At 30.0% G+C, this 27,933-nt stretch overlaps 3 protein-coding genes across 3 annotated transcripts in view; all 3 read left to right on the top strand.

Annotated features, from left to right (window-relative positions):
* Positions 1–2,826, top strand: part of LOC101510072 (uncharacterized) — a 4,962-nt gene extending 2,136 nt beyond the window's left edge. Inside the window, exons 4-8 of the mRNA XM_073365136.1 lie at positions 1–306; positions 556–798; positions 1,221–1,313; positions 1,777–1,977; positions 2,064–2,826. The exon at positions 1–306 is cut by the window's left edge and continues 19 nt beyond it. Coding sequence (XP_073221237.1) covers positions 1–306; positions 556–798; positions 1,221–1,313; positions 1,777–1,977; positions 2,064–2,276 — 1,056 coding nt within the window. The 3' untranslated portion in view covers positions 2,277–2,826. The remainder of the gene's footprint in view (positions 307–555; positions 799–1,220; positions 1,314–1,776; positions 1,978–2,063) is intronic.
* Positions 2,827–8,389: 5,563 nt separating this feature from the next.
* On the top strand, positions 8,390–9,936 carry LOC101511144 (metalloendoproteinase 2-MMP). Its single transcript, XM_004504446.4, has one exon. The coding sequence runs from the start codon at positions 8,657–8,659 to the stop codon at positions 9,779–9,781; it is 1,125 nt and encodes a 374-aa protein (XP_004504503.1). The 5' UTR covers positions 8,390–8,656; the 3' UTR covers positions 9,782–9,936.
* A 3,112-nt stretch (positions 9,937–13,048) lies between these two features.
* Positions 13,049–14,205, top strand: LOC101514810 (metalloendoproteinase 1-like). The gene has a single exon (XM_012716916.3). The coding sequence runs from the start codon at positions 13,065–13,067 to the stop codon at positions 14,109–14,111; it is 1,047 nt and encodes a 348-aa protein (XP_012572370.1). The 5' UTR covers positions 13,049–13,064; the 3' UTR covers positions 14,112–14,205.
* The last annotated feature ends 13,728 nt before the right edge of the window (positions 14,206–27,933 follow it).

Genomic DNA, 27,933 nt, shown 5'->3' with positions numbered 1-27,933 from the left:
TCTTTAGTTGATGTGTTGCCTCTATTTTCTAACACTGCATGGGGTCAGAGTGCCAATTTGGATTTCCTAAAGAAGCACATGGGAGCTACGTTTGAGAAACGCGTTCAGCCTTGGCGTGCAACTATTGATCCCGCAGATGTTCATTCTGGAGATTTTTTGGCTGTGTCAAAAATCCGCGGTAGGTGGGGAGGTTTTGAGACACTTGAAAAGTGGGTAACTGGTGCATTTGCTGGTCATACAGCAGTTTGCTTGAAAGATGAAATGGGAAATTTGTGGGTTGGTGAATCTGGGCATGAGAATGAAAAGGTATAGAATTTGGAAGATTTTACTGTCTCGTCTCTCGCGTACAGCACAACAGACATTACAAATATCCATCAGATTTGGTTTTCTAAAAGTATTCATAACAACAGCATCTCATCATGTCGTTAGTAAATAGTGAATTTTGCAATTGATTGATTAATTGGTTGATTCATAGATCATGGTTACTGAGGGTAGTGACTGATCTCCAGTAGTCCATATAGGGTTATGATAACTTGGCGGTCTGTCTTTGTGCAGGGTGAAGAAATAATAGTGGTAATTCCATGGCATGAATGGTGGGAATCTGCTCTTAAAGACGATTCCAATCCGCAGATAGTGTTGCTTCCCCTGCATCCGAAGTTGCGTTCAAAGTTCAACTTAACTGCAGCATGGGAGTATGCACGGAGCATGTCTGGCAAGCCATATGGTTATCACAATATGATATTCAGTTGGATTGACACAGTAGCTGACAACTATCCTCCACCTCTTGATGCTCACTTGGTATTAATCTTTTCATTATTTGTGTATCAGTAATATAAATATTAATTCACCAAAAAAGAGTCACATAAATATGCAATTGAATTTGAATCAGCATTTCTATGTAGAATATTTATTTAGCTGAAGGCTACTGTATTATCTTACTAAGGAATTGAGTGCCAACTGATTGCTATTGCTATTTGTTAGAAACAATTATAAATCAGGACTGGTTGAGAACTTGAAGATAGAAGGTCTATATGTTCTTCCCTAAATTTCTGCAGTGCTGAACTTATTAGTGCTTGAAGAAAGAGCAACTAATCACTAGCGTTCCTTTCCTGTGGTCTCATATACAATAAAACCACCTTTTCTTATTAATATTGTAGGTCCTAGGTCCTTGAGGGTTTAGAGGAAGGGAAGTCTGTTTCTGATTTACATGTTACGTGCAGGTAATTTCTGTCATGTCTATGTGGACAAGGATGCAGCCATCTTATGCTGCAAACATGTGGAACGAAGCGCTGAATAAGCGCTTAGGGACAGAGGTATATTTCAATGCTTTTTTCCATATATATACTCAATTACATGTAAATATTGATGCAAGATCCTAAGTGTAAATATTTTTTTGTCTTCATGTGGAACAATCCTAAGTGGACATTGCATTTACTTTGAGATTCAAGTTAGCTATGATCTCAACGTGTTTCTGGTTCTGTTGCATACTTTGTAACATTGATGCAAGACAAAATTACAAAAGATTTAAGATGGCATATCTACATGCTTACATGGCTTATAGTTTTATTTCGGGATTTTCTTTTTACTTTGCATGAAAAATTGGTCTCTCAGGACTTTATGCCTTGACTTTGTTTCATTATGGTCGTTGTTTTTTTCGTGGAAATGTGGAAATTTTTTCAAGTTTTTTAGGCTTAATTTTTTTGACTTGTATATCGATGATATCTGGAATATTCTCGCTTTTCTATAAAGGCTAAAAACATATGTTCATGCTTTCAGGATTTAGATTTGCATGACATTCTACTCGAGACTGAGAAGCGTGGGATAGCTTTTGATGAATTACTTGCCATTCCAGAACAAGATGAATGGGTATACAGTGATGGCAAGTCAACAACATGCGTCGCATTTATTCTTTCAATGTATAAAGAGGCTGGCATTTTTGGTCCTGTTACTAGCTCCATTCAAGTAACTGAATTCACAGTAAGTCATTTTGCCTTATTAATTGCATGAATCTCTGGTTTGTTATACTCTCTTTTTTCTTATTCTTATGTTGTTTTCATTTGCAGATTCGTGATGCATACATGCTTAGGATTTTTGAAGATAATCAAACACGTCTACCGAGATGGTGCAACAATGCGAATGACAAGCTTCCATTCTGCCAGATTCTCGGTGAATATAGGATGGAATTGCCAGGCTATAACACCTTGGATCCTTATGCCAATATGAATGAGCACTGTCCTTCCCTTCCTCCAACTTATGATAGGCCTTCTAAATGTTAGATTCATCATTTATCAATTATTCAATGTTTGATAAGTGTTTGCAACATACTTTCTTTGCAGCACTCTCTCCATTATTGGCTGAAGTTCATGTGTTGGTTAAAATTGTGTGGATTCCACTAATGTATATTGGGAACCATATGAATTTTAAATTTGTGAGACTTGCATGAGTTTCAATTAATAATGTAGAGAGTATTGGAAAGAGAGTGTCAAAGAATGAGGAATGGATTCTCGTCACATTTCCATCCAGTGAAATCCACACCATCCATAGAAAAGGAGAGAGATACTTTAAAATATTATATAAAATAGTGGGGATAGGGAGATTTAATGGTGTGAGGTTTAAAACTGGAGAAATCCAGTGAGAATCTTCTAGAATGTGTTGCTCGCACTTCTCTTTCTGTTTTATTGATTTGCCTATTATCAGTAATTTCAAGTAATCTACTAGTAGTTTGCTATTGTGAAATTGTCTATAAACTGCATGTAACTTCTTCACCTTTCCTTTTTAACTTGACATGAAACGTTGTATATATAAGAATTTATATTGGTGGGTTTAGTGTGATGTTGTAAACTTCAATCATCAATTGTAAGAGGATAATAATTACCTATATTCTGTGATGAACCCTAATAAGTTCTATTTTTGCGATGTGTTTGGAAATATGTTAGTAAAGATTATCAGGCAAGCTTGAACTCTCTAGTTCTAAATCGGGAGATTTTATCGCTCAAAATAAAATTGTTTATTGTTTATAATAAATAGAGAGGATTTTGACTTGCAAATCTTATTGTTTTTTATGTAGGGCTATAGACCTATATAAATGTGTCGTTTTGAACGCTCTGCTAGGGTTAGCATGAGCAATTTGCCTTGCATCACAAAAACTCATGTTTGTTTGCTGGTGCAAGTTTCACTTGCTTGCAATTTGCAACTCTGATCCAATAAAATTCAAGTACGGATCCTTAATTTTGCTCACAATTAAACTGATCAATAAAGCACCGATCAGCAATTCAAGAACGCAACAATTGATCACGTTCAAGAACGGCAACAGCAAGATTTGCTGTTGGTTTGTTATGTGTCATGGCAGCCATGAGGAATTCACCACTCCCATGGTCCGTTCTTCATGAATTCGAGTTGACAAGGATTGCAAAATCAATCAACGTAGCCATGTTAGTGCAAAATCAATTACCATACTTTACATTGCCCTCACTATCAAAATTCCAGAGGGCGAATACCAACTCGATTTGGTGAGTTGCAAAAATAGTTGAATCACTATGTCCAAGGCGATGCACCAATTACATTATTGGTATTACACAAAAAACTTTTGAAATTATGGAAATAGATCGGCTCATGGCAAATTGTTCTCTTCAAGAAAGGATTTTATAAGTTCTCCTTTGCTTCTCCAGCATATTTGCAAAGTGTTCGAACAGTTGACACTTGGAATATGAAATTGAGGCTTCTTCATGTTTTCTCTTGGACGAAAGATTTTAATCCCGATTTGGTAAGAAACACAAAAGCTCAATGTTGGATTTGTATATTCAATCTTCCTCAAGAATATTGGAGGCCAAAAATCACTTTCACAATTGCTTCAAGTATTGACACCCCTTTATCTATTGATGAAACAACCAACTCAAAAACATTGAGACATTTTGCATGAGTCTTGGTTGATTTGGATGAGTTGAGAGATAGACTTTCTTGTTGAATGTGAATGGTATGCATTTTTGTTTACATTGATTATGTAAAATGTCATTTTGTGAATCATGTAAGGTTGTTGAACATTCCATAGATAAATGTTGGAAAAATTCTAATGGTCATGGAAAAATTCATGTTGTTGAAGGTGCAATAGATGTAAAGAAGAAGTTGATGAAAAAATACGTCCTTAAAATCACTACCGCTCTAGACATGGTTGAAATTAATGGTACAGACAAGATTCAAATTAATAGTATTTAACATGTTCCTTTTGTTGATCACATCTCTAATGTTGAACTAGGAGGTACCACAGTTGTTCAAGAATCTCTCTCAGATTAAAAAAAAATTGATAAAAGTCGTAAAATAGCTTGTGACTAAGATTTAATTGATTTAATGGAACTTGAAATTATTACATAGACACCTCGTGAATCTAGGTTTCAGGCTTCACAAAGTCCTAAAAGTATATGCAATTCATGATATTTTTTATTCTGATTTATCTAATACATTTAATACATAACATCTACGAGAGATTCATCAATATCTAGATATGTGAATCGTTGGTTTGGAGTGATGCAGTGTTAGCGGAGAATAATATTTAAAACCATAAAAAAATTTCTACTTATCATTTAATTAACATTCAAAGGTTATGGTGTCTAGTAGAAGTTATCAAAATGTTATTGTTACTAACTATAATTTACATTCTAGGACAATAATTAAATCCTTGTTCATGACTTAGAGATATTGAGAGATTTAAGATTGTTTAACGATATAGAGATACTCACGAAGTATATCAATCTACATTTAGTGAATAGTGTTTTACGAAGGTGATTTATCAAGAAAGAAAAAAAGAATATGCAAAAAAGAATATGCAAAATAATGCTATAGTATATAAATTTTACTCAAGAAATAAAAAATTTGTATGATTTGAAGATTTTTTAACACTTTTTTCTTTCTTACTTCTTTCATGAATTAGGTTTATGTCCCAGTTGTTTTTTATTTTTATTTATTTTTAATAAATTTTTAGTTGAAAAAAAAATTGGACATATATAATCTCTAGTGCGTATAATGTAGGGAAATTTTTGTTTTTGTGTTTACAAGATGCACAGTGACTTTAGACCCCAAAAACAAATTGCGAACAAAAGCTACAGAAAGATATATACAGATAAAACTTTCAATTTTTTACACATATTAAGACGCATTTTTGTCAAATCATCTTAAAATATCATTTAATTTTATCTCATTTATGTATGTTCAATCATATTCAATTAAGTACATATTATTTTTTTTTCCATTTTTTTGCAGTTTTACCACTTAGAGTTAAATATATTTAGATTTATAAAAGAAAGATAGACAAAATGAAGGTAAAGAAAAGAAAGTAATAAAAGAGTAGAAAAATATTATTATTTAAAAATAATTATTTTCTTACTCATTTTTAAATTGTATAACTGCAAAATCATCCTAAATATATTAATATTATTCATCATAAAAATCTTAATAATATATTCTAAGAGAACTCTTTCAAGACAATCTTATACAAGTGTTAATCATCAAATTCATTATTGCCACGTCACCTTAAAATATTATTTACTTTTAACTTATGGTCTAAAAACACTAATCTTAATCTAAATTTTAAACTTAAACTTAAAATTAATTCCATATTATCTTAATCTTATATTAATAATGTACAAAAACCACATACTTACGGATAAACTTTTGTCAAGTGTCAATCAAAAGAGCTATTGTTGCCACTTCTTACTTATTTATGTATACACCTATCCACCACACTTAAAAAAAAAATACATTACATTTGTCACGATCAATGATAAAAAATGTGAGAGAAAACAATAATTAATTTTATAAAATGAAATCAATATCCATCCTTACTTAATTTTTTAAAAAAAATATTTCAAATATTTGTAAAAATCAACGTAAATATTTTTCAGGGACTAAAACTGAAAACTGTTATATTTACATATCCAAAAATTGTTTCCCTTTGTTAATCAACGTTTTTCTAACGTCCACTTAACGTTAATGACAAAAAATTTTTTTTTTTTAATATTAAAAGGATGAAATTCAAAAAAGTATTTTTCAGATTCTAAAACTGAAAACTATTATATTTACAGAGATCAAAACTGTTTCTCTTTGTCAACTAACGTTTTTGTAACGTCCACTTAATGTTAAGGATCAAAAATAATTTTTTTTTTGATATTACAGGAATGCAAAAAAAAAAATTACGAGGACAAAAAAAAAAAAAACGTTATATTTACATGGACCAAAAACATATTTACACTTATATCATATTATTGATAGACATTAACTTCTCAAATATTATTGATGTGTTTTGATTAGAGATGAGAATAGGTTAGGCCGTCTAGGGGCCTATGCACTGGTCTGATCTATTTAATAAAAAGGTTAGTCTCATGTTGTTTTTAAAGCCTATTTATTTACATAGGTCAGACTTAGGCTTATAAAAAAACATATTAGGTCTGACAGGCCGACCTATATATATATATGTTATTATTTATTAATATTATTATTATTATTATTTATTATTATTATTATTATTATTATTATTATTATATTAATAATATTATTTTCTATTTTAAATTCTATTAATTAGGCAATCACTCAGTAAGTATTCCATATTCAGTAGTTGTTCCATATTTAGTAGTCGTTCCATATTCGGTAGCCGTTCAATTAGTCAATCACTCAATAGTTGTTTCACATTTGTTTAAAGGTAATAATGAGTGCGTTTGTTTCAGAAGGAAAAAAATCTATTATTTAACACCAAAAATTATTTTTTAGAATTTAAAAGATGTTTGTTTCAGATTTTTTTTAAATTAATTTTTTAGAAAAATTATTTTTTGTTTAATATATATAGATATATACATTGATATTTGTATGTGAGAACATCATGTGGTATGAGTATAACATTTAAATATTTTAATGTGAATAAAACTTTTAAATAGGCTTTCAAGCCATATCAAACTTTTAAAAATGTTAGACTAGACTTAGAAAAAAACCTATGATAGGCCGTAAGCCTAAAAAATAAATCGTAGGTCAGACTTAAGCTTTTCAAAGTCTGACCTTGCCTGACCTATTTCTACCCCTAATTTTGATGCCATGTTTTGCTTGATCAAAGTGGTATTTAATAATTGATACACAACAATGTATGTCCAATATGTCATATTGTGATTCATCAATTAAACGTTATTACTATTAAACTAAACATAATAAATTATAAATTACATGAAATATAAAAAAATTTCTACGAATTTTCCCTATGCATTGCACGATACTAGCAAAAGAAAACTTGAGATAGTTTTAAAAATTAATTAATTTTATTTTGGTTTTAAAACCAAAGTTTTTACAAAAAAAATAATTAAAAGGGCAAATCATATATCATGATTAGGGTCTTTATATATAACATTGAAAAATATTTAGTTGGTATTTATTATCAAAGCAAACAACTTTTATATTACATTCAATCATATCTTAATATTATGCAATTTTGTTTATAAATTATCTCTACAAATATTTATCCGATCAATATAATTCAATATATATATATATTAGAACATTTTTTTATTGACAATGCATGTTAATTAAGCTCTATAATAAATTATAATATAACACATGATGCATAAAATATAGACCAAATGTCATAATAAATTAAAATATAGATATCCTGTAAAGAAATTAAAACATAGATATAATGTATTAGAGTAGACTAAACATATGTGAATACGATTGTATTGTCTTACATATGTTTATTTAGTTGCCTTGTGATTTGTCAAATTTGTTTGGCTATAGTAGACAATTATAAAACATTCACTCGTGATACATGAATTAATAATTATAATACATAAGTATTTTCAACAAAATTGAAATGTAGTGGGATCCTTGCACTTACAACCTATGTGAATTAATGCCATCATCAAACTTCTTAGTACATGGTTGATTTAAATTAGATTTAACATTTTATTAATTCCACCATAAAATTAAACATGTATTTAAATACTATGTAATCTATCATTTTTGCCCCTTTTCACTAATTCTAAAAGGAAACGTGATATGATGACGTATACACATATCTAAATTCTCATATTCTCCTCCTAACTTTCAATAATTTTTAATCTAATTATGTGCAATATAATATTGCTTCAAAATAGTGGTTGGAGAATAAACTAACGCTCCAAAAATTGGAATAAAAGCATATAACACACAACAATAAATTTAAAGTGCCAAAGTCAAACAACGCTCTTCTCTTAACTTCTACTATTATTCTTTGGTCAATATAGACACGTAATATAATATGCAAAATTGATAAAAGTACAAATAAAATTATATTAATAGAATAAAGAATATTGTTAAAATATACATTATTATATCGCTCATCATGTCCTCAACAAACAACACCAAGCCAAACGTCGAAGTTTCCAATGGTAGCCCTTCTTCCAGATTACTTACATTTCTTCATGGAATCATTCAAACAACACAAATAAAACTTTTCAACGCATCACCATCAAATAACTTAGTAGACGAACACTTCAAAGTTTTTCACAATTTCACATCATATAATATACTTCTAGATGCAAATATTTGTCCCTAACTAACTTCATAAACCACATTATTTATAGTTATAATACCCTCTCAAATATCTTCTCAATCATATTATTACATTAAAATTTCTCGTTAACGAAACATGAGTACCCAAAACCAATATTATTACACTTTGGCAATATTAACACTAATTAGCGTCACATTAAGTCCAGTTTCAGCTCGTTTCTTCCCTAATCCATCTTCAATCCCTACATGGATGTCAAACAACGCGCCACCAGGCGCGTGGGACGCATACCGAAATTTCACCGGCTGCAGTCCTGGTAAAACATACGACGGCCTCTCCAAACTCAAAAACTACTTTCAACGTTTCGGTTACATCACCAACGCGCCGCCGTCAAATTTCACCGACGACTTCGACGACGCTTTAGAATCCGCTGTACGCGCTTACCAACAAAATTTCAACCTCAACGTCACCGGCGAACTCGACAACGCAACAATGAACTACATTGTTAAGCCGCGTTGCGGCGTCGCCGACATCATCAACGGCACAACCTCCATGAACTCCGGCAAGTTCAATTTCAATAACACAAGCGAAAACAAAGAAAATCCAAAATTCCACACCGTCGCACATTATTCATTCTTCCCCGGCGAGCCACGGTGGCCGGCGGGAACTAAATCACTAACCTACGCTTTCGATCCAAACGAAAATCTGGACGAAACAACTAAACAAGTTTTCGCAAACGCGTTTAATCAATGGTCAAAAGTAACGACAATAACGTTCAGCGAAACGACGTCGTTTAGTACCGCGGATATTAAAATAGGATTCTACAGTGGGGACCACGGAGACGGAGAAGCATTTGACGGCGTTTTAGGGACGTTAGCACACGCGTTTTCACCAACTGACGGGAGATTCCACTTAGATAAAGCGGAAGACTGGGTAGTTAGCGGAGACGTAACGGAGTCTACTTTATCGAACGCTGTTGATTTGGAATCCGTTGCCGTTCATGAAATAGGACACCTTTTAGGATTAGGACACTCGTCCGTTGAAGAGGCTATTATGTACCCTACGATAAGTTCTAAAACGAGGAAGGTTGAACTTGTGAATGATGATATTGATGGGATTCAACAGCTTTATGGTTCTAACCCGAATTTTACTGGGACTTCTGCTACTACTTCGAGGGATAGAGATTCTAGTTATGGTTTTCGCCACGTGGCGTCGTTGTTTTTGTCCTTGTTGTTCATTGGGTTTGCATGTTTGAGTTTATAGATGAGCGTTGTGTTGTTTTTGTTTGCTACTATATATGGTAGGTAGATAGTTTTATACGGATACGGTTACGTGTATATATAGGTTCTTCATTATTCACATTATTCATTCTTTTGTGATAAATTGTTGAGTTTTTAATGGACTTGCACTATTTTATACTTCACGGTCAACACGAATTCGATCATAATAAAGAGTACAAAGAGCTCATTTGTAGAATATTTGGTTGAAGGGGGAGTGGTAGGAGAATTGAGGTTTCACTCAAAGACGTTTGTGAGTTTGGTTTGGAGAATCAAATTGAGAGATGATGATGATTTTAGAAGATCTTAAAGAAGGTTTGTGATATTAAGAAATTAAGAACACAGTAAAAATAGCAAGCGTAGGGTGAACTGATTGTTGCCTAAGTTATTAGATTATACGTTATAACCAAAAGAGAGCAATGATTACACAACAACTCTGTAATTAGTTTATGTCACCTTATACCCTAGATGAATCAATGAATCAATCAAAGTGATACGGAGGGGAAATTGTCCCAAAAATATTTTAAATTAGTTAAAAAAAGGACAAACGAATTTTAAATTAGTTAAAAAAAGGACAAACGAATTTAGGAGTAAACTCGAAAGTAAGACATCCAGTAGATGGTCAACCGAAACAAAGATAGTCGAAGTCAATAAATACACACAAAATATTAGAATGTTAGGTGAGTATTGACAAACTAGGATGTCAAACACTACTACATGAATTTATCCAAGTAATATTATTTGTAGCACAATTTTTAGTTGACCATGATGATGACTATTAGGACTCAAGCAAAGATCCTACTTCTGTAAATAAAACTTGTATTTATTACTTGAGACATATCTCAACCAATTAAAACTTATTTTACTTGCATTTTATCTTCACTTAGAGTCTATTTTGTGTGATTATAAGTTTTTGGTTTTGAAATCTATTTTAAAACCGAAACATGTTTGAGTAAAATGGAGATAACTTATAAAACGTTTTTGTTTTGTTTTTGAGTTTTAGAGAAAAACTATTTTGAAATTAATTAAAAAAAAAACTCAGCTCTATTTTACTCGAATAAGTTTTGGTTTTGACATTGACTTTAACTTTGATTTTTAAAACAAAAAACTCACAACCACCCTGAACATATCCTTAGTATTTTTATGTAATTTTGGAATAGTTTTTTCTTGAAATTCAAAACTAAAGAATAAATTTTATAATTTTGTTTTTTTATTTATTTAAAATTAACATGTGATTAATCAGTAGACGTCAACACTACTCCAACAACCACCGACCACCACCATTTCCGACCATCACATACTTTTGACAACCACTAACCACCATCTTTGAGCACCACCACTGACTTTCAACAACCTTCTGACTAATGTCGCTAACACTCTGATCATCGTGAGTCACACTTCGACAACCACTTTTGATTGTGGACCACCTCTTATAACTATTATAGCCACCTTTAACAATTGATCACCGCTATGATAACCACCATTGACAACCACCACTTTCAAAACATAAAACCACTCCACATAGGATCTAAGGCCCCATTCAGGGTGGACTTTGGTTTCTTGTTATGAAATTTTTGAAAAACTAAAACTAGTTTCAATGTTGAGTTTTCAATTTTGAATTTTAAATTTCAATTCTTATAGTTTAAAGTTTTAATTTAAATGAATTTAATCACTTTTTTTACTTTATATCATTATGAATTTACCAATATAAAAAACTATTGACACGTAAAATTAACTAAAAATGAAAAACAAATAAAATATTAAATATTTTAAAATCATTCAAATATTTAAAATTATAATGTAACTGATTATAATAACTTTAAAAATAGTGATAGCAATAAAAGATTATTTTTGTAGTAGTGAATGGTTGTCGAAGACAGGTGCAACGATCCAAAGAGAAAGTTGATAAGCATTACCGATAATGATCGTAATGTGGACAGTGGTGGTGGGAGATGGTGGATGAATAACAGTGGTGGGAGGTTGGTGGTGGTCGTGGATAGTCGATGGTGGTAGTCAGAGATGGTGGTGGCGATTGATAGAGGTGAGTGATTGTTGGTGGTAACAGTGGTTAGATGTGGTGGTCAAAACTAGTGATCGAAAGTGTGTGGTGATGATGAAAGTGCTCAAAGACGGTGGTTGGTGATGCGAGATGGTGGTTGGAGGTAGGTGGTTGGTGGTGGTAGTGGTAATAGATAGTGCTCGGTGATTGCAACAGTGATCAGAGGTGGTTGGTCAATGGTGATGACGGTAGTCAAATATGGTGGTGTTGGTGATGGTCGAAAGTGGGTGGTCGGTAATGATCAGGGTGGTCGGTGATAGTGGTCGATGGTTGTTGGTGTGATGATTATATCTATAGATGAAGACATGTTAATTTTAAAATAAAAATCAAAATCATAAAACTTATTTTTTGGTTTTGAATTTTAAAGAAAAATTGTTTTGAAATGAAGTACACAAACAATTCAATACTATTTTACCCGAACATATTTTGATTTTTGAGATTTACTTTGAAAATTAAAAACAAAACTCACAACCACTCTAAACAAACCTTTAAATTTCTATTTTTGTTTCACTTAATACTATTTGAAGCAAATAAATAACTTCCAAGAAAGAAATATACTCTTAGTATTAGCCGTTTGAAGTAAAAAAAACCATTTAAAAAGATCACCGTTCAAAGAACTATCAGCCGAAAACATTAAACCTTAAACCTACTCTTCGAAGTTTTAAAAGAGGCCAAAGTATAATAGCCATTATAAAATTGCCGGCGAAGGTTATTATTTTTCTTGTAATACCAATGGATTCAAGAGGCAAACGTGCAACATGTCTGTTTGTTACTACTTACTATATTTTTAACTTAATTACTATATGTGTGTTTCATGTTCCCCTGTTCTTTTGCATATTTAAAATCATAATTATGTAAAACATATCCAATAAAATGTTGGCTACGAAAACAACAACTAGAAACGGATTTTTGACGTCTACACTACCAATCCCTTTCAGAGCTTTTGCTCAATATTTTATTTCATTTACTTTTATTTTATATAAACACTTCATTTTGTCCATTCGTATGATTATAACGGTGGATATATATAATAAATTAATAAAATCATAAATAGTTAGTCAACCTCGTATTCTTACTGGCACAACCCATCCACGAATTGACAATTAGTGTTAATTAATAAAACAACCAATCCTCAGCTTAACTCATCAATCTATATATTCTACTTCAGTTCTAAATGTTCACTCACCATTTTATCTAGAATTTAATTCACATGATGATATCATATCTAGTTGAATTTCTCTTAATCCTTCTCCTTATCATTGTCAATACAACCCTTTCAGCTTATATCCCTCAATTCTCTCCATCTTTTGGCAAACAAATAATGAAAGAAAATGCATCGAAAAAGTCATTAGACAAGAGCAAACAAGAGTCATCTCCTCCATTAGATTCACAATTATCACCGACAGAGAATCAAGACTTATCTCAAATAAAAAAATATTTGTCCGTATTCGGGTACCTCCAACAAAATGTAGAGTCGTTTGATGATGTTCTAGACAAAGAAACAATATCAGCTATCATAACCTACCAACAAAATTTCAATCTTAAAGTAACCGGCAACATAAACGACGAGTTTTTAGAACATATTGCATTTCCACGATGTGGTATCCCAGATATGAATCTCAACCACGGCCACGATACATTAAATGTATCGTGGCCGAATGGGAATAAATGGTTCCCTAAAGGAACGAAAAATCTTTCCTATTTTATTCCAGAGAGTGAATTCACATTGGAAGCAATGGCAGTGTTGAGAAATGCCTTATCACGATGGTCAAAGATCACAAAGGTAATGAATTTCACGGAGACACCGTACGATGATGCTGACATTAAGTTTGGATTTTATAATTCCAACGATAAAATTGAGGATGTTGTTGTTGGGTTCAGTTTGATAATTTTGCAACAAAGTTCAAAAAGAAAGTTAGGTGTGATAGGTTTTGACAATATAAGGGAGTGGGTGTTACCAAGTGAGTACCTTTGGTCGTGGAAATTTGATTTGGAGAGTGAGGCAATGCATCAAATAGGTCATCTGCTTGGACTTGATCACTCTTATGATGAGGAGTCTGTTATGTATCCTACCATATTGCCATCACAACAAAGGAGGGTGCAAATAACAGCTTCAGATAACCAAAATATTCAACAAATCTATACCCAATCCAACCCCACTTCTGCTCATATTAAGAGTTTTGGTTTCACTCGCTCCAGTTCCGTTCTTGCTTCGTCTTTCTTACTTGGATTTGTTTTCCTCTTTCTCTTCAACTAGCTTATTAAATTATAATCGATTATATTTAAGATTGGAGTTACTATAAGTGTTTTAATGTTTGCTTTTAATGTGATTCACTTTCGTGTAACTTAAATACTATATTCTTCTTTAAATATAAAATTATTTTGAGAAATTATTTTGTCTCTTTTTATAGGATTCTATTTGAATGATTCTCTCTCTTAAATGATAAAATTATAAAAGTAAATATTATAATAATTTTTTTAATTAATTCTCTTAAAAGATAAAATTATAAAAATAATATATATTGTCAATAAATTTAATATTACTATGAATGATCTTAATTTTCGTGATTTTATCAATATGATCTTATATTTAGTACGGAAGTAGAAACATGTATCTTTTTAATTTAAATCTTTTACAATTTTTATTATTTATTTTATTTTCTTAAAATTATTTTTATTGTATAGAAAGTTTATATCATATAAATCATGTATATAAAATTGGATAAAAATTTAAAATTATTTTACATATTATTAAAATTTACAAAAATTAATGATATTAAATATACGTTAATAAATTATTAATTTTTATGTATTTTAATAATATATTAAATAATTTTAAATTTATATAAAATTTTACACGTAGGATTGAAAAATTCAATCACTGTTAATGAATAATTAATCTATGTAATAGTTTACTTCGCGTGTGTGCCACAGTGCCATTTTCAACCGGGATACACTACATATATATATATATATATACAGACACAACACTTCCTCCAAGAAATATTATATTAAAGATGCCTTAGATAAAGATTCCCGTTAAAAAATGTCTTAGATATATCACTTTTAGTTGAAGGTGCTTCAAATAAACTTTTCATTTTCAGTATTAATTTGTTATTAATAACTACTTAACTAGTGTGTAGCCTTGTCATGCATAGGAATATTTTTATTTTTGTTTATTTTAAAGCATTGTATGAGAAGTTTTGTTGGTAATCCTGTATAATCTAACAAAAGTGATGCTGGATAGTTGTCTCTGTTTTTGGGTTTGAATTTTTGTTTATTGACGTAACAGTTGGAGTATATCTTATATTCCATTTAATAAAGATGATTTACTTATAAATAAAAATCTAACAAAATTTGATACCTTTAAATTCCTTTACCGTCTATGATCTTATATATTGTCACATATATTTTCTTTTCGCTTTTTTTTAATCATTTTTATTATAAAATTCTATATATATCTATAAGATAATTGTTGCCAAAAAATTATCAGTGTTTAGACTTAAAAATAATTAATTTATTAATAAAAAAGACATACAATCAAATTATGAAGTAGTCGAATTTCTCTTAACTATAGGAAGATTAGGTGCGCAGAAATTAACCGAATAATGAGTTAATCGAATCTTTATTAAATTTATAAGAATTCACAAGGGTTATAGAAGTTCAAGACTAAATCAAAGTCCGCTATAACTTAATAATTTGATAATTACATTCACCTTTCATATTTTTCAGTGCCATTAACAATGAACATAATATCAGAGAAAAACGTGCAAATATATTACCAACGACAAACTAAAGAAACAAGAAAACAAGTCATTCGTGGGACGCCACAAATTCCCTCAAGCAAGAGTTATCACATACTATCCACGTAATAAGCTAAATACGCCTACATGTTTGTAGACAACAATTTATGGTCATTAGAATTAATTTTTCCTATAAATACTAGTATTTGTAATATTTTATAGGAACACACAATCAATCAAACAATTTTTTTACATTATTTTTATCTTTTATCAACTTGCTTTACATTATACATTTCCTAGTTCAAAAATTTAAACAACTATACCATACTTAATATTCTTTGAAGTAATTAAAAACCTATTACTAATGGACAAAGTTCATTCCTAAGCACTACCGTTTGAAGCAAAAGAAATAAAACGTTGAGAACACTCAACAATTGAAAGCATAAAGAGTGTGTGTTGTTTATTTAAACAAAAAAGATATTTTTGCTTCACGTGATACCGTTTTCTTTGAGAATGTTTTTTCTTTTTTAGTCTCCATTAGCCAACTTTGTCCCTTCCACCAACGATGCTTTCTTCACCCAACTTTGTCACACCCGTACCCAACATTCAATCCTCTTGTATTTTACCACATAAAAAATCCACTAGGAAAGTTAATCGATATATGGCTGCTGCAATTTTGATTTTTGGCTGGTTTGGGGATCCAAGTTTTATCCATTTACTACGATTTTGACTGTTCTTTGACATAAGGGAATGAGCTATAACATAGACAGTTGTAACCGTTTCTATCATAATTAACAACCAACTGAAGAAAGCTAAAAAACTAACTAAATGGTTACTCTAGCAAGTTTTAGTCTTATCACTCTTAAGCCTATCCAGTTTAATAGAAAAATAGACCAATGACACTAAGTTCTATTTTAAGATACTTTTTGAAATTAATTTAATTTTATATGACATTCTATTAAAATTATATTTTACAATAATAAATGTTAAAAATTAATGTAGATTATCTTTAAATTATTGAAAATATTAGCAACTGTATTCATGATCTAACACAAAGTATAACTCATTGAAAATATAATAATAAATATTTAAAATATTTTATTAAATACAATAAATATTATTTATGTAAAAAATAATAATAAATACTATTTATATTTATATTTAATTATGTCAATCTAATAAAGGTTTTTTTTAGTCTATAGTTCGACTAGGTGACTAAATATGCTTTTCAGATCTTACACCTTTGACCTCTGACCATCGACCTTATCTATTTCTACCCTAACTCCGTATAGTCACACCATGGAATAGATGATATGTTTAAAAAAGAAGAAACTAATTTTAGTGTTAATTTAAGTTAAATGTGATGTTAATTAAGTGATGAAGATGACCAAACAAGCGGAGGATTAATAATATTTTAGTGTCAAATTATAAAGAATTAATTGTAAAGGCTTCGTTATTTTGTGAAAATATTTTATATTTTTATTTTTTAAAATTGTGTGTTGATTTTACTTTTATTAGAGATTCTTTAATTGATTCATTATAACAAAAATAACATGAAATATTAGTGAATGAAAATACATTTTTTGAAATGATAAAAATAGATTTTTGACATTTTCATTGTTTATAGAAATTTAGATAATTGTTTACTTCAAAAGTCTCAATTACCTTTTTATTAACAAGTAAAATTAATAAATAAATAAAAAATGTTTTTATAAAGTAAATAGACTCTAAGTTGTTCTTCTATTTTATACTTTGGAGATCTTTTATTATGTGAAGGAATATGGCCTAACCAAATGTATCATACCACTAGTTAAATGAGAGCAAAATGTTATTCAAAAAGTAGATATTTTTAAACTTTTAGACAACCTATTATGTGGATCTACATTGTGTATCGAACATGTTGTAGATTACTTCATCTCACTAAAATTTGGAGTTTATCTTTGAAGTGTGCTTTACAAAGTATTTCGGATATCAATGAAAGTTTAGGGTAGAGTTTCTTGCTTCTATATTTATATGTAGAAATTTACACATAGACGTGTATATTTGATTTTGCAGTTAAATAGACAAAATTAATATGAGTTGTCGAAATTTTGTCAATTTAATTATGAAATCAAACTTACACTAAATTATATTTAATTAATCATATATGTTAATTGATTAAATTATATTTAGTCTAATTAATGTCAATATTATTTATTTTATATTTATTTGATTAAATCATATTTAATTAAATAATCATGTTAAGTCCCATGTAATTTAATCATCCGATCTAACTAAAGGTATTATGTGTGATCTTAAAGGTTTGAATCGAAACACTACAAGAAATTTTTAGAATTGCGACACTTAGCTTGCGACGGTTAGAGAAGAACCGCCTCCGCTCCAACACTACGGCAGTTCATGCGACGGTTTTTGACAACCGCTGCCACCCTTCAAAGAAAATAAACTCAGCTATGCGTTCTTATCATACAATCATGTGTTCTCGTCATTTCCTAGTCCCGCCTTCTACAAAACCCTAAAATCTCTCAAAACCCCCAAATCTCACTTACACCTCAAATCTCTCAAAGTAGATAAACAAAATCACTTGTAATCTGGGAAATGAAATCATATCTGGAAAAAAAAAATCTCAACTCTCAATCTCCCTCAAATATCTCGATTTATCAATCTCTCAAAATTTGAAAGAAGAAAAATGAAAACAAACCTAAATCTAGCGACGATGGTGCTTCCCATCTTTGTCTCCGACGACGTTGCTTCCCACCACTGTCTCCGGCGATGACGCTGCTACTCATCTATGTTTTCGGCACTGGCGTTGCTTCTCGTCGCTGTCTCCGGCGCCGGTGTTGCTTCCTCCCTTTGTCTCTGGCGACGGTGCAAAGCAACGACATAACACAATATATGGTTTGTTAGTAACCCTAAAACTTGATCAAGTTTGATATTAAAATTGGAATTCAAGTGTGTGATATCATATAGTGAAATTGAAGTTTTGTTTTAAAGTTTTGCAAGAATTTTGTATTAAAAAATGTTTGCTATTTTGTTTGAATTTTTTTGGATGATGATATTATTACTGTTATTGTTTTGGTTGTGGTGTTGTGTTTTTTATTTATTTTAATTAAGATGTATTTTTGCTACTGATGTGGTGATGAGATGTTATGCAGTGGGGTTTTTGGTGTGGTGGTTGCTTTGAGGTGTTATTTTGCAATGAGAACTAAGGTATAACATTTTTGTTAATTTTTTATTGAACTGAAATGTGTTTCACTTCAGTCCTGAATATTATTTTTTATTTATGCATGCCCTAAAACGAAGAAGAAAAAAGCAACTATCACGAGTCGCAGGACGTTGGTTTCCCTCTCTTTAGCGACTGCGCAACACAACACATCTTTGGCGACTGACTTGTTTTTAAATAACCCTAAAAAAACAACAATTAGTTTTAGAATATAAGCTTTAGAATATAACAAATAAATTGAAACAACACGTGACAAAAGGGGACAGAGGCATTTAGTTGCTTGATTTTGATTATGAGATAATGACAGTATGAGTACTTACTTCTAGCAGATGACCTAGGATTAGGAAGCAGGTTAGTATTAGGTACAGGGGAAGTTGCTTCAAAATTAGTAGTTGAGGGATTGGTTGATTGACTCCTTGTTTGGACACCTTGAGTCCCCAAAGTTCTGGTGCTGCCATTTCCTGCATTACCAGCCAAAAAGCCATTGTGGTTGGTGGCATTTAAAAATGGTTCCTGAACATTTTCATACATGCACCTCAGCATGTTGAACCCCTCAGGAGATGATTCCATGTTGCTCATAGCTCTGTCTATATTCCTCATCATTTCGTGCCTCGCATGATCTCAAGGCATTTGAATTCGCGGTACCCAGATTGATGGTACATTTTGTGAATTTATTTTGCTGCTTGCATTTGTTCTATATGAAAAATATGTTATTTCAATAATTTTGCTTAGTTCTAATAATATAATGATTTTTCCTTATATCTAACTAAGTTATTTTATTTTTAACCTAAGTATTTGTATACTTGATAGGATTAGACTACAAGTCTAATATATGATTTATGAATATGCTATTTTTTATTTTTTATTTTTTTTTACTTCAGTTCCTTGTGTGTTTGGTTAGATCCGCATCAATTATATCTTATCGTGTGTGAAGGATATGGTTGCATTGTCATGTTGTGAGTGTGACAGTGGGGCAGAGGAGAAACATTAAATGGTTATTGCTCGTGAAAGGAGTTGGCGAGGTAAATTTAGAAGAAAGCATAATATGATAATAAAGCCTGGTGCAAACCAAGTGGATGGAAGATGTCCTTTGACTCCGTTGGAGGTATGCAGTTAAAATTCTTTCCTTCATTTCTTGGGTTTCTTCTGTCCTTCATATTTGCAAATAGGATCTGAATTAAATATTCTGTTTTTCTTTTCAAACAAGCTTATGGTACCTGAAGCTGGGGCAGTAGTCATGATTTTTGAAACTATTTGAATGATAATTTGTTTCCCTATTTTTCATTCCTTGCTAATTTGAGTTTACTAAAGATCCAAACACACAAGGGTAACACACTAAGGATAGGGTTACGATGATGTATAACAATCATAAATTCAAATGATAGAGTTACGGAAAATCGGTTAAATCAAAGTAGAAAGTTAGAAGGATAATACAATCTTTTGAAGTAATAAAAACATCACTCTGATTTTACAGCTCATTTTATTTGATGCTGCAGGTAGGAATGATGCTTAGAGGCATGGGTTTCGATAATACAACCCTAGTATATGTTGCAGTAGGAAAAGTTTATAAATAATAGTAACACAACCCTATGTTGTTTTAATTTGTTGTTCTTGAATTCGAGTATTGTTAGACATTGCGTAATCATAATAATGTCTATTAGTTTGAAATATTTTGTTTTATTTATATTGTTGTAATTAAATCATAGATCATGTTTGAATATTCTATTTGAGTTGTTTATTATCACTATCAAATCGAGAAATTAGTTTGATATTTGCATGTTTTGATTTTTGAGCATTTGATCTTGTTTAAGTTCAATTAGTTTGATGTTAATATTATAGTTTAATTATGTGTGAAAAAGTGAGGTTGAATTTAATATATATACTTATATGTTTTTCCAGGCAACACATGCATAGGATCGCCAAGAGATGGAAGACGTTCTTCTAAGTCTAGTTGCCGGCTAATCTTGGAACAACATCATTAGGAACTATCTAGATGATTTATGAACTAAGTTTGATGTTGTTTTGAATTTTCAGTCACTATTAATGTTTTAGTTGTTGAATATTTAAATTTACGGTCTTAATGAAATTAAATGTATGGTGGTTACTTTTGAATATATTATATGAATAAATTTTTTTATAATTTTATATTTGTGTATTTTAGTTATATGAATGAGATTTAAGAATATTTTTTATTTTAATTAAATTAATGAAAAAAAACAATTAAAAAAAATTAAAATTAAGTTTGCGACGGTTTAAACCGTTGCTAAAAGTGCATAGGGGCGGTTTGTAACCGTCACCATACCATCAAGGAACAAAAAATTGTTGCATTTAAAAATCCTATTAGCGGTGATTACAACTGTCACAAACATTTGCGGCAGTTGGAACGACGGTTTTTCTAACCGTCGCAAAATAGCCTCGCACGAATCTGCGACGGTTGGAGAACTGTCGCAAAAATCAAATTGCGGCGGTTACAACCGCCGCAAACCCCCTTTTTAACCGCCGCAAACTGTATTTTTTCTTGTAGTGAAATGACAAAAATCTAAACTATTTTATTTTAATAAAATATATATAATATCAGACATTACAAACTGTAATAACCTAATTTTCATTAACATGAGCCTATATAATGTTTAGAAAGTTTTCAGAAGAGTTAAGCCATTTAACTTGTCGGACAAGCCACCAAAAATGTGTTTTTGTCGACAAGATTCGCTAATATAAATGTCGACAAGATAGAAGAGTGAACTTGAGAGAACGCAAGAGATTGAAATATGGTGGTTGCACATTTTGATCCAACGGATGATGCCTTTACACGATGAAGAGTAGTACATATTGAGTAGATAAGAGACCAGAAACTCTAAAGTTAATGCATGTCTCTAGAAGAAGAAGGGCGATGCGTTTCTTTTCTATTTATTAAAATTATAATTAAAATTAAGAAGTGGTAGTAGTTGGCAATTGAAAATAAATATTAATTATTTAAATATAATTGCTAATATGATATACTCAAGAATCAAGATTTATGAGAAGTTTAAAGTTTTGTGCAGGTAAGTCTTTTTTGTTTAGCTCTAATATTGATTACTCACTGCCATAGGATTCTATGTTTTTCTTTTTTGCAAAAGCAAAATGAATATTATTTAACTAATATGGCTCATTAGCATAAGATATGCTAAGAGAAGAAAATTTTCGCCCCTTGCACTTAACCTAAAAAATTCCAAAAATGAATGTTTGCATTATTTTGAAAAAGACCACTCTCATACTAAGAAAATTTTCTACTTCAAACTATGCTCTTGAGAATAACCTCCTAGTCCCCATAGTTATATTTTAGTACTTTTAACCACATACTGTCATTCTCATTTCTTACTCTCCACAACCATTTTTTCAATAACAAATAAGTTAAATGCTTTCAAATTTTGAATAGCTAATCATCGCTTTTCTTTCTCATAACAAAATCAATCCCATTTTATAGGTTTTATTTCTGGCTTCCTCACTCCATCCCCATAAAATGGTTTCAATAGAGAAAAATAGAACACAAACAACAATTATTTAATAAATTAAGGGTGAAAATTGGACTCATATCCACTAAGTATCCACAACCGATATGGTAAAAATTTGCACTGTGAATACGAGATATCCATTAAAATAAGTAAGTATAAGTCGCAAAAATAAACAAGGATAAATTCGTGGGTCGCAAAAATAAACATGTAAAAGTGCAAGCAAAAATAATTTAGTTCCATATTTTAGCCCCGCACAATATATATTATTTTTATTTATATTATTGTTATATATATAACAAACACAAATATAAAAAAATATATAGATTTTATTATGGCCAATAAAGACTTACAGCAAAAATTAGTCAAATTTCTCTTAATTTTTTTGGATAGAATACAAAAATTTCATAACAAATATTCCTCTTTCAAGTTGTTTTTATTAAAATAAATTTATGTTTAGTCTACTAATTAATTTTCATTTTTGTTTTGTTTTTATTAAAATCACTAAATTAAATAAATATTTAGTTGATTCAATATAGTTTAAGATAATTTAAATAATTTATAGTTTATTATTTTCATGATTTAATATTAAAAATTTTAAATTTTTTATTTTATTTTATTATAATGATATGAAATTTGGTGATTTAATGATTTCTGATAATTCAATCGCAGATAACAGGTATACGTATTGATACTTAGATACTCAAAAAATATAAATATGAGGATTAAAATTAATACCTACATAAATACAAACTTAATTACGAATATTTTTTAAAATTAGAGATACGAAAACTTATATTATAGTTTCATATGCAAGACCCCTATCCATTGTCATCACTATAACATATTGCAGAAAAAAAGAAAAAAAAAAAGAGCATTACATGGATGGATAGATTTTACTCTTCCAAGACGATAATATACTTTGTACTTTTGTCAAAAAATTGGCCATCGTGTCTTCTTATTTTGGGGGTTTGGCCTAATTGAAAAGACCTAAGTAAATGAAATTAATTTAGTAACGTCGACGATTCTTGTAATTAGTCTCTAGACACAATTATGTCTACCAAACTACTTTTATAAAAGTTCTTAATGTGCTCAGTGGCAGGTCGATGATTGCTAATTTTTTTAATTCCAGAACCAAAATTATTACAATATATATATAAAAAGCAATTATAACATTTTATTATATATATATATATATATATATTGCCAAATTTTTTTGCAATAACTTTTTTTTTTTTTTTTTTTTTATCATTTATTTAAACTATTAAATTTATGATGGACATTTTTTATCCATTCAAATAACAAGCTTTTTAAAAATAACGGCATGACATTTTGTAACTTATAATAATAACTTTTATTTGACTACTTATAAGGTCTAGAGACACTAGAGAATATAGGCAGAAAATAAAAAAGGAAAAGGAGAAAAATGGGAACTACAATATTTGTGAGTTAAAAATACAACTTAGTTTAATAAAAAAATACAACTTAGTGTAAGACTCAGTGGCTTGAGTCTTGTTTAAATGAAATGAAGGTCATCAGTTATATTCTTTGGTTCATGTTTTTTTCCTTGAATATGAAGTAGTAATCAATTAATTTGAATTTTTTAAAGTGAATAAATTATAAAGGGAAAAATTGTTGATTATTATTTTCATAAATTTATGATTAATTAGATGTATTTACAATATTTATCTTTAATTTGTTATTTAAGGGTTGATTTTATTCGCTTTATGGAGTAAAATGAGTTGCTCACTTTAAAGGAGTCGAATCTATAGTGCTTGCAATTTGGATATTCTGAAGTGAGTAATTCATTTTAAAGAATAAAATAATTAATTCAATTATTGATGATTAAATTAATGATTGAAAATATGTCATATATGACCAATCATGAGTGATTATTCGTGTGTGAAGAGCCATGAATTAATATTGAGGATACATTGACCAAAACTCTAATAGTTGTATAAAAGTAAAATGTCATTTAATTTCTTAAATGTGTAAGGTGCGTCTATTATAATTTTGAACGTATCAAAACTAAACATATCATGAAACTCTTTTTTGTTAATAATTTTATGAATCAAATTGACTAATAAAAGATAAGTTTAAGAATTAAACTAACTAATAAAAAACACATTCGTGGATCAAAATGATTAACAAAATTCATATTTAATTCTATTTTTTATATAAAAATTCTTAACAATTAACATAGGCCCTATAATAATTGACTTTATATATCTTAGAGATGGTAGAGCCTATTGGTTCCTCTTCCCTCTATCCTGAAAGTTATAATATCAACAATTTTATATAAGATGCTAAGCCAGAAGTTTCAATTCCCAGAGGGGGCAAGTGCAGACCCTCAGCAACAAATAGGTCCCCCCTTAATTAATGTGGTTAATTGAAAGGTTACTTTTTAATTCTTCTAATACATTAAAAATTTAGGCTAAATTACGTGCTCCCTTAACTTAATTTCAGGTAACGCTTTAGTTCTTTATCTTTTTTTTTTTTTTTTCCGACTTAGTCCTTGATTTTAATTTTAAGTGACAATTTGATATTTTATGTTTTAAAATTTCAACAATGTTATCCTTTTTTATACACAAATTCAAAAAAAAATTCAATCAAAACTCATAAAATTAATTATATTCTTTCAATATAATACAAATTTCATCAAATTCGTAACGCAAATCTTCAAATAAACTCATATTTTCATACTTTATTTGATATTGTTAGGAATAAATGACTAAATCGAGAAGAAAAAAAAAGATAAAGGACTAAAACGTTACTTGAAATTAAGTTAAGGGACCGCAAATGTAATTTAGCCAAAAATTTATTGATGTTTTTCTTATTTAATATTAGTTTAATTGATATTTTAATTTCTATCCATTAAAATAATGGATAGTTAAGAAAAATTCATACTTTTTAATTTATAATCATAAAAGAAATAGCTAAACAAAATTCAAATTACTTTTAGTTTAATTAGAATATTAATTTAGCTTAGTGCAAAATTCATATTATATCATCACAACCAATGAAAGTTTTACCGTGTAATATTATCATGTACTTCATTATATAATTTCTTACAAACATCTCACAAAGAAATATCCCAAATTTAATATGATATACTCCATAGCCAAATAGATAAGCAAAAAATCCATAGCCTCATCTAAAAATATCCAATAGTAATTTCCAAAACTATCCAAACTAAGGTGATAATATATATGTGCTGAATGACAAGCTTGGATTGGATTATTATATTTTGTAGCCTACTTAATATTTGAATAATAATAAATGCAAATTGGCTATTATTGTACAAGTGGTTTGACCAAAATAATAATCCTATGGGTCCCAAAACCAGATATACATACATCATAAGCCAATATAAAAACACATGGAATGATCATGAACCATACATGCCCGATTTCCATTCGATATGATTATATTTAATTAGGAACTACCTTTAATATTTCATACTATCACCTAAAATAGAAAAAGTTAGGAAATTTCACAACTTGCATATCTTACCCTCTTTTATTATGGAATAATGGAGCTTGTTCTCACCAAAACCAGCTAGTGGCAGCGTAAAACAATCTTGTTAGCTGGAAAGTTTTTTCCAACTTGCTTAATGGGGCCAGCAATGAATTTTTTTTGATTTGTTGGGCTATTTTCTTCCCAAATTTCAGATCAAATTCCATCAAATAATCTCATGTAGCAAAACTTGTTGACCTCGTTAGTGTAAGTATTCTTAATTGTCCAATTGAATCGTATTTGACTTTATCTTTAGTTAGAAAGGTCAAGGAAGCTGATATTACACGTTTCTTGAAAAAAAAATTGTCGGAAGAAACTCAAAATCAAGTTACTCTCTTTAACTTGTGCTTTCACAAGAACTAGTAAAGTGATTAATTTAGTTAATAATATTAGATTTGTTAAAATTTATATTAACTTTTCAAAATTATTTGAAATTAATGAATATATCTAAAGAGTAAGATATTTTTCTTACAAAAACAAACTCATAATTTCAAATGCAATAGTAGGAGCAATACAATTAAATGAATAATCAAAACTATGGAAAGCAAACATAAATAAATTAGACAGAGATCGTCAGAATGGAAGAGTCATAACTTATCAATGGGTGGTCGCTAAGTCCTTCTCAAAGTTGTTGTAGCAGCTTTACTAGTCTACCTTCTTTTCTTCTTTAGGGCTCCATCAAGTATAATCTTTTACATTGAATCAATTCTTAAATCCTTTTTGTGGGAATAGGGAAGAAGCCCAAAAAATTTACTAGATTTAGTGGGAGAAGATTTGACTTATGCGTAAGTAAGGGGGTTTAGATGTGCACAGGTTGAGGGATTTTAACTTTGATTTATTAAGAAAATGGGGTTGGCACGTGAAAACATATCAACATGGTCTATGATTTAAAGTTTTGTCTCTAAAATATTGGTGTGATAGGATGAATATCCTTCACATGTCAAATAATGCTTCGAATTGATGGAAAGATTTATCTTCAGTGTGTGAGAAAGTGGGTATAGGAAAATCAGGTTGGTTTAGTGATGGTTTGTTGAGAAAGGTGGGTGACAGGGGTCTTACTTCTTTTTAGAGGGATCATTGGTTAGAGAGTGGAGCTTTATGTGAGTGTTTTAATAGGTTGTTTAGTTTAGCAAATGATAAACTGATTTAAGTAGTTGAGATGAGCAGGGTGGAGATAGAGACGAAATTTATTTGTTTGAGAGGAAAATCTTGTTCTAGAATGCATTGCTTTGTTGGAAATAATTGTTTGCTGAAAAATGTACCAGATATGTGGATTTGGAAACATAACCTTGATAATACTTCATCTGTCAAGTCACCTTATCATATACTAGCGAATGCTTCGAGTGTTGCAAATGAACCATTGTGTGATTTTATTTGGAATAAAGTGGCTCCACTTAAAGTCTCTCTTTTTTCGTGGAAACTTTTGACTAATGGGATAACAACGAATTATAATTTGCCTTCTCGTAGAGTGCTTGAGCAACACTCAATTGCGTGTGTTGGTGAATGTGATACGACATAATCGGTTCAATATTTATTCTTTGAATGTCTTATTTTTGGTCAGGTTTGGGAGATGTTTTGGCTTGACTAGGGATTAAAAGTGCTCTTCAAAAGGAAACATCTTTACATGTTAAACAATTTAACGGTTTATTTTTCGGTGACAATTCAATGCATCAAAAAATTTGATTGGCGTGTGCATGGATCATATGGAAGGCTCGTAACGAGGCGGTATTTAAACCAGGTTATGTTGTTTCTATTGAGTTACTAGATTGTGTTAAGATCGTTTTTTGGTGATGGCTCAAAGTAAAGGCTAAAAGTTTGTATTATGACTTTAATATTTGGTGCCAATATCCATTAGAATGTACGAGGTTTGTTTTGTAATTTATTCTCTCTTAGTTTCTTTGATTAGTATCGATGAGCCGTATAATACGCTCGTTTGCAGTGTTCTAGTGCTTTAACAGTAAGCGTTTCTGGTATTCTTGATACATCTTATGATTTGAATATTTAATTTGTTAATATATGCTTTAATTTGACTTTATATATATATATATATATATATATAGTTATAGTTATATAGTTTTGATTTACTTCTTCCTTTAAAGTGCTAGATAATTT

This window comes from Cicer arietinum, chromosome 2, assembly GCF_000331145.2.
Source record: "Cicer arietinum cultivar CDC Frontier isolate Library 1 chromosome 2, Cicar.CDCFrontier_v2.0, whole genome shotgun sequence".
Classification (NCBI taxonomy): domain Eukaryota; kingdom Viridiplantae; phylum Streptophyta; class Magnoliopsida; order Fabales; family Fabaceae; genus Cicer; species Cicer arietinum.
This window is presented reverse-complemented; position numbering and strand designations above follow the sequence as displayed.

What these genes read in the sequence shown, in the direction of transcription:
- LOC101511144 (XM_004504446.4), top strand. Translation starts at nt 8,657, where the DNA reads ATGAGTACCCAAAACCAATATTATTACACTTTGGCAATATTAACACTA.
- LOC101514810 (XM_012716916.3), top strand. Translation starts at nt 13,065, where the DNA reads ATGATGATATCATATCTAGTTGAATTTCTCTTAATCCTTCTCCTTATC.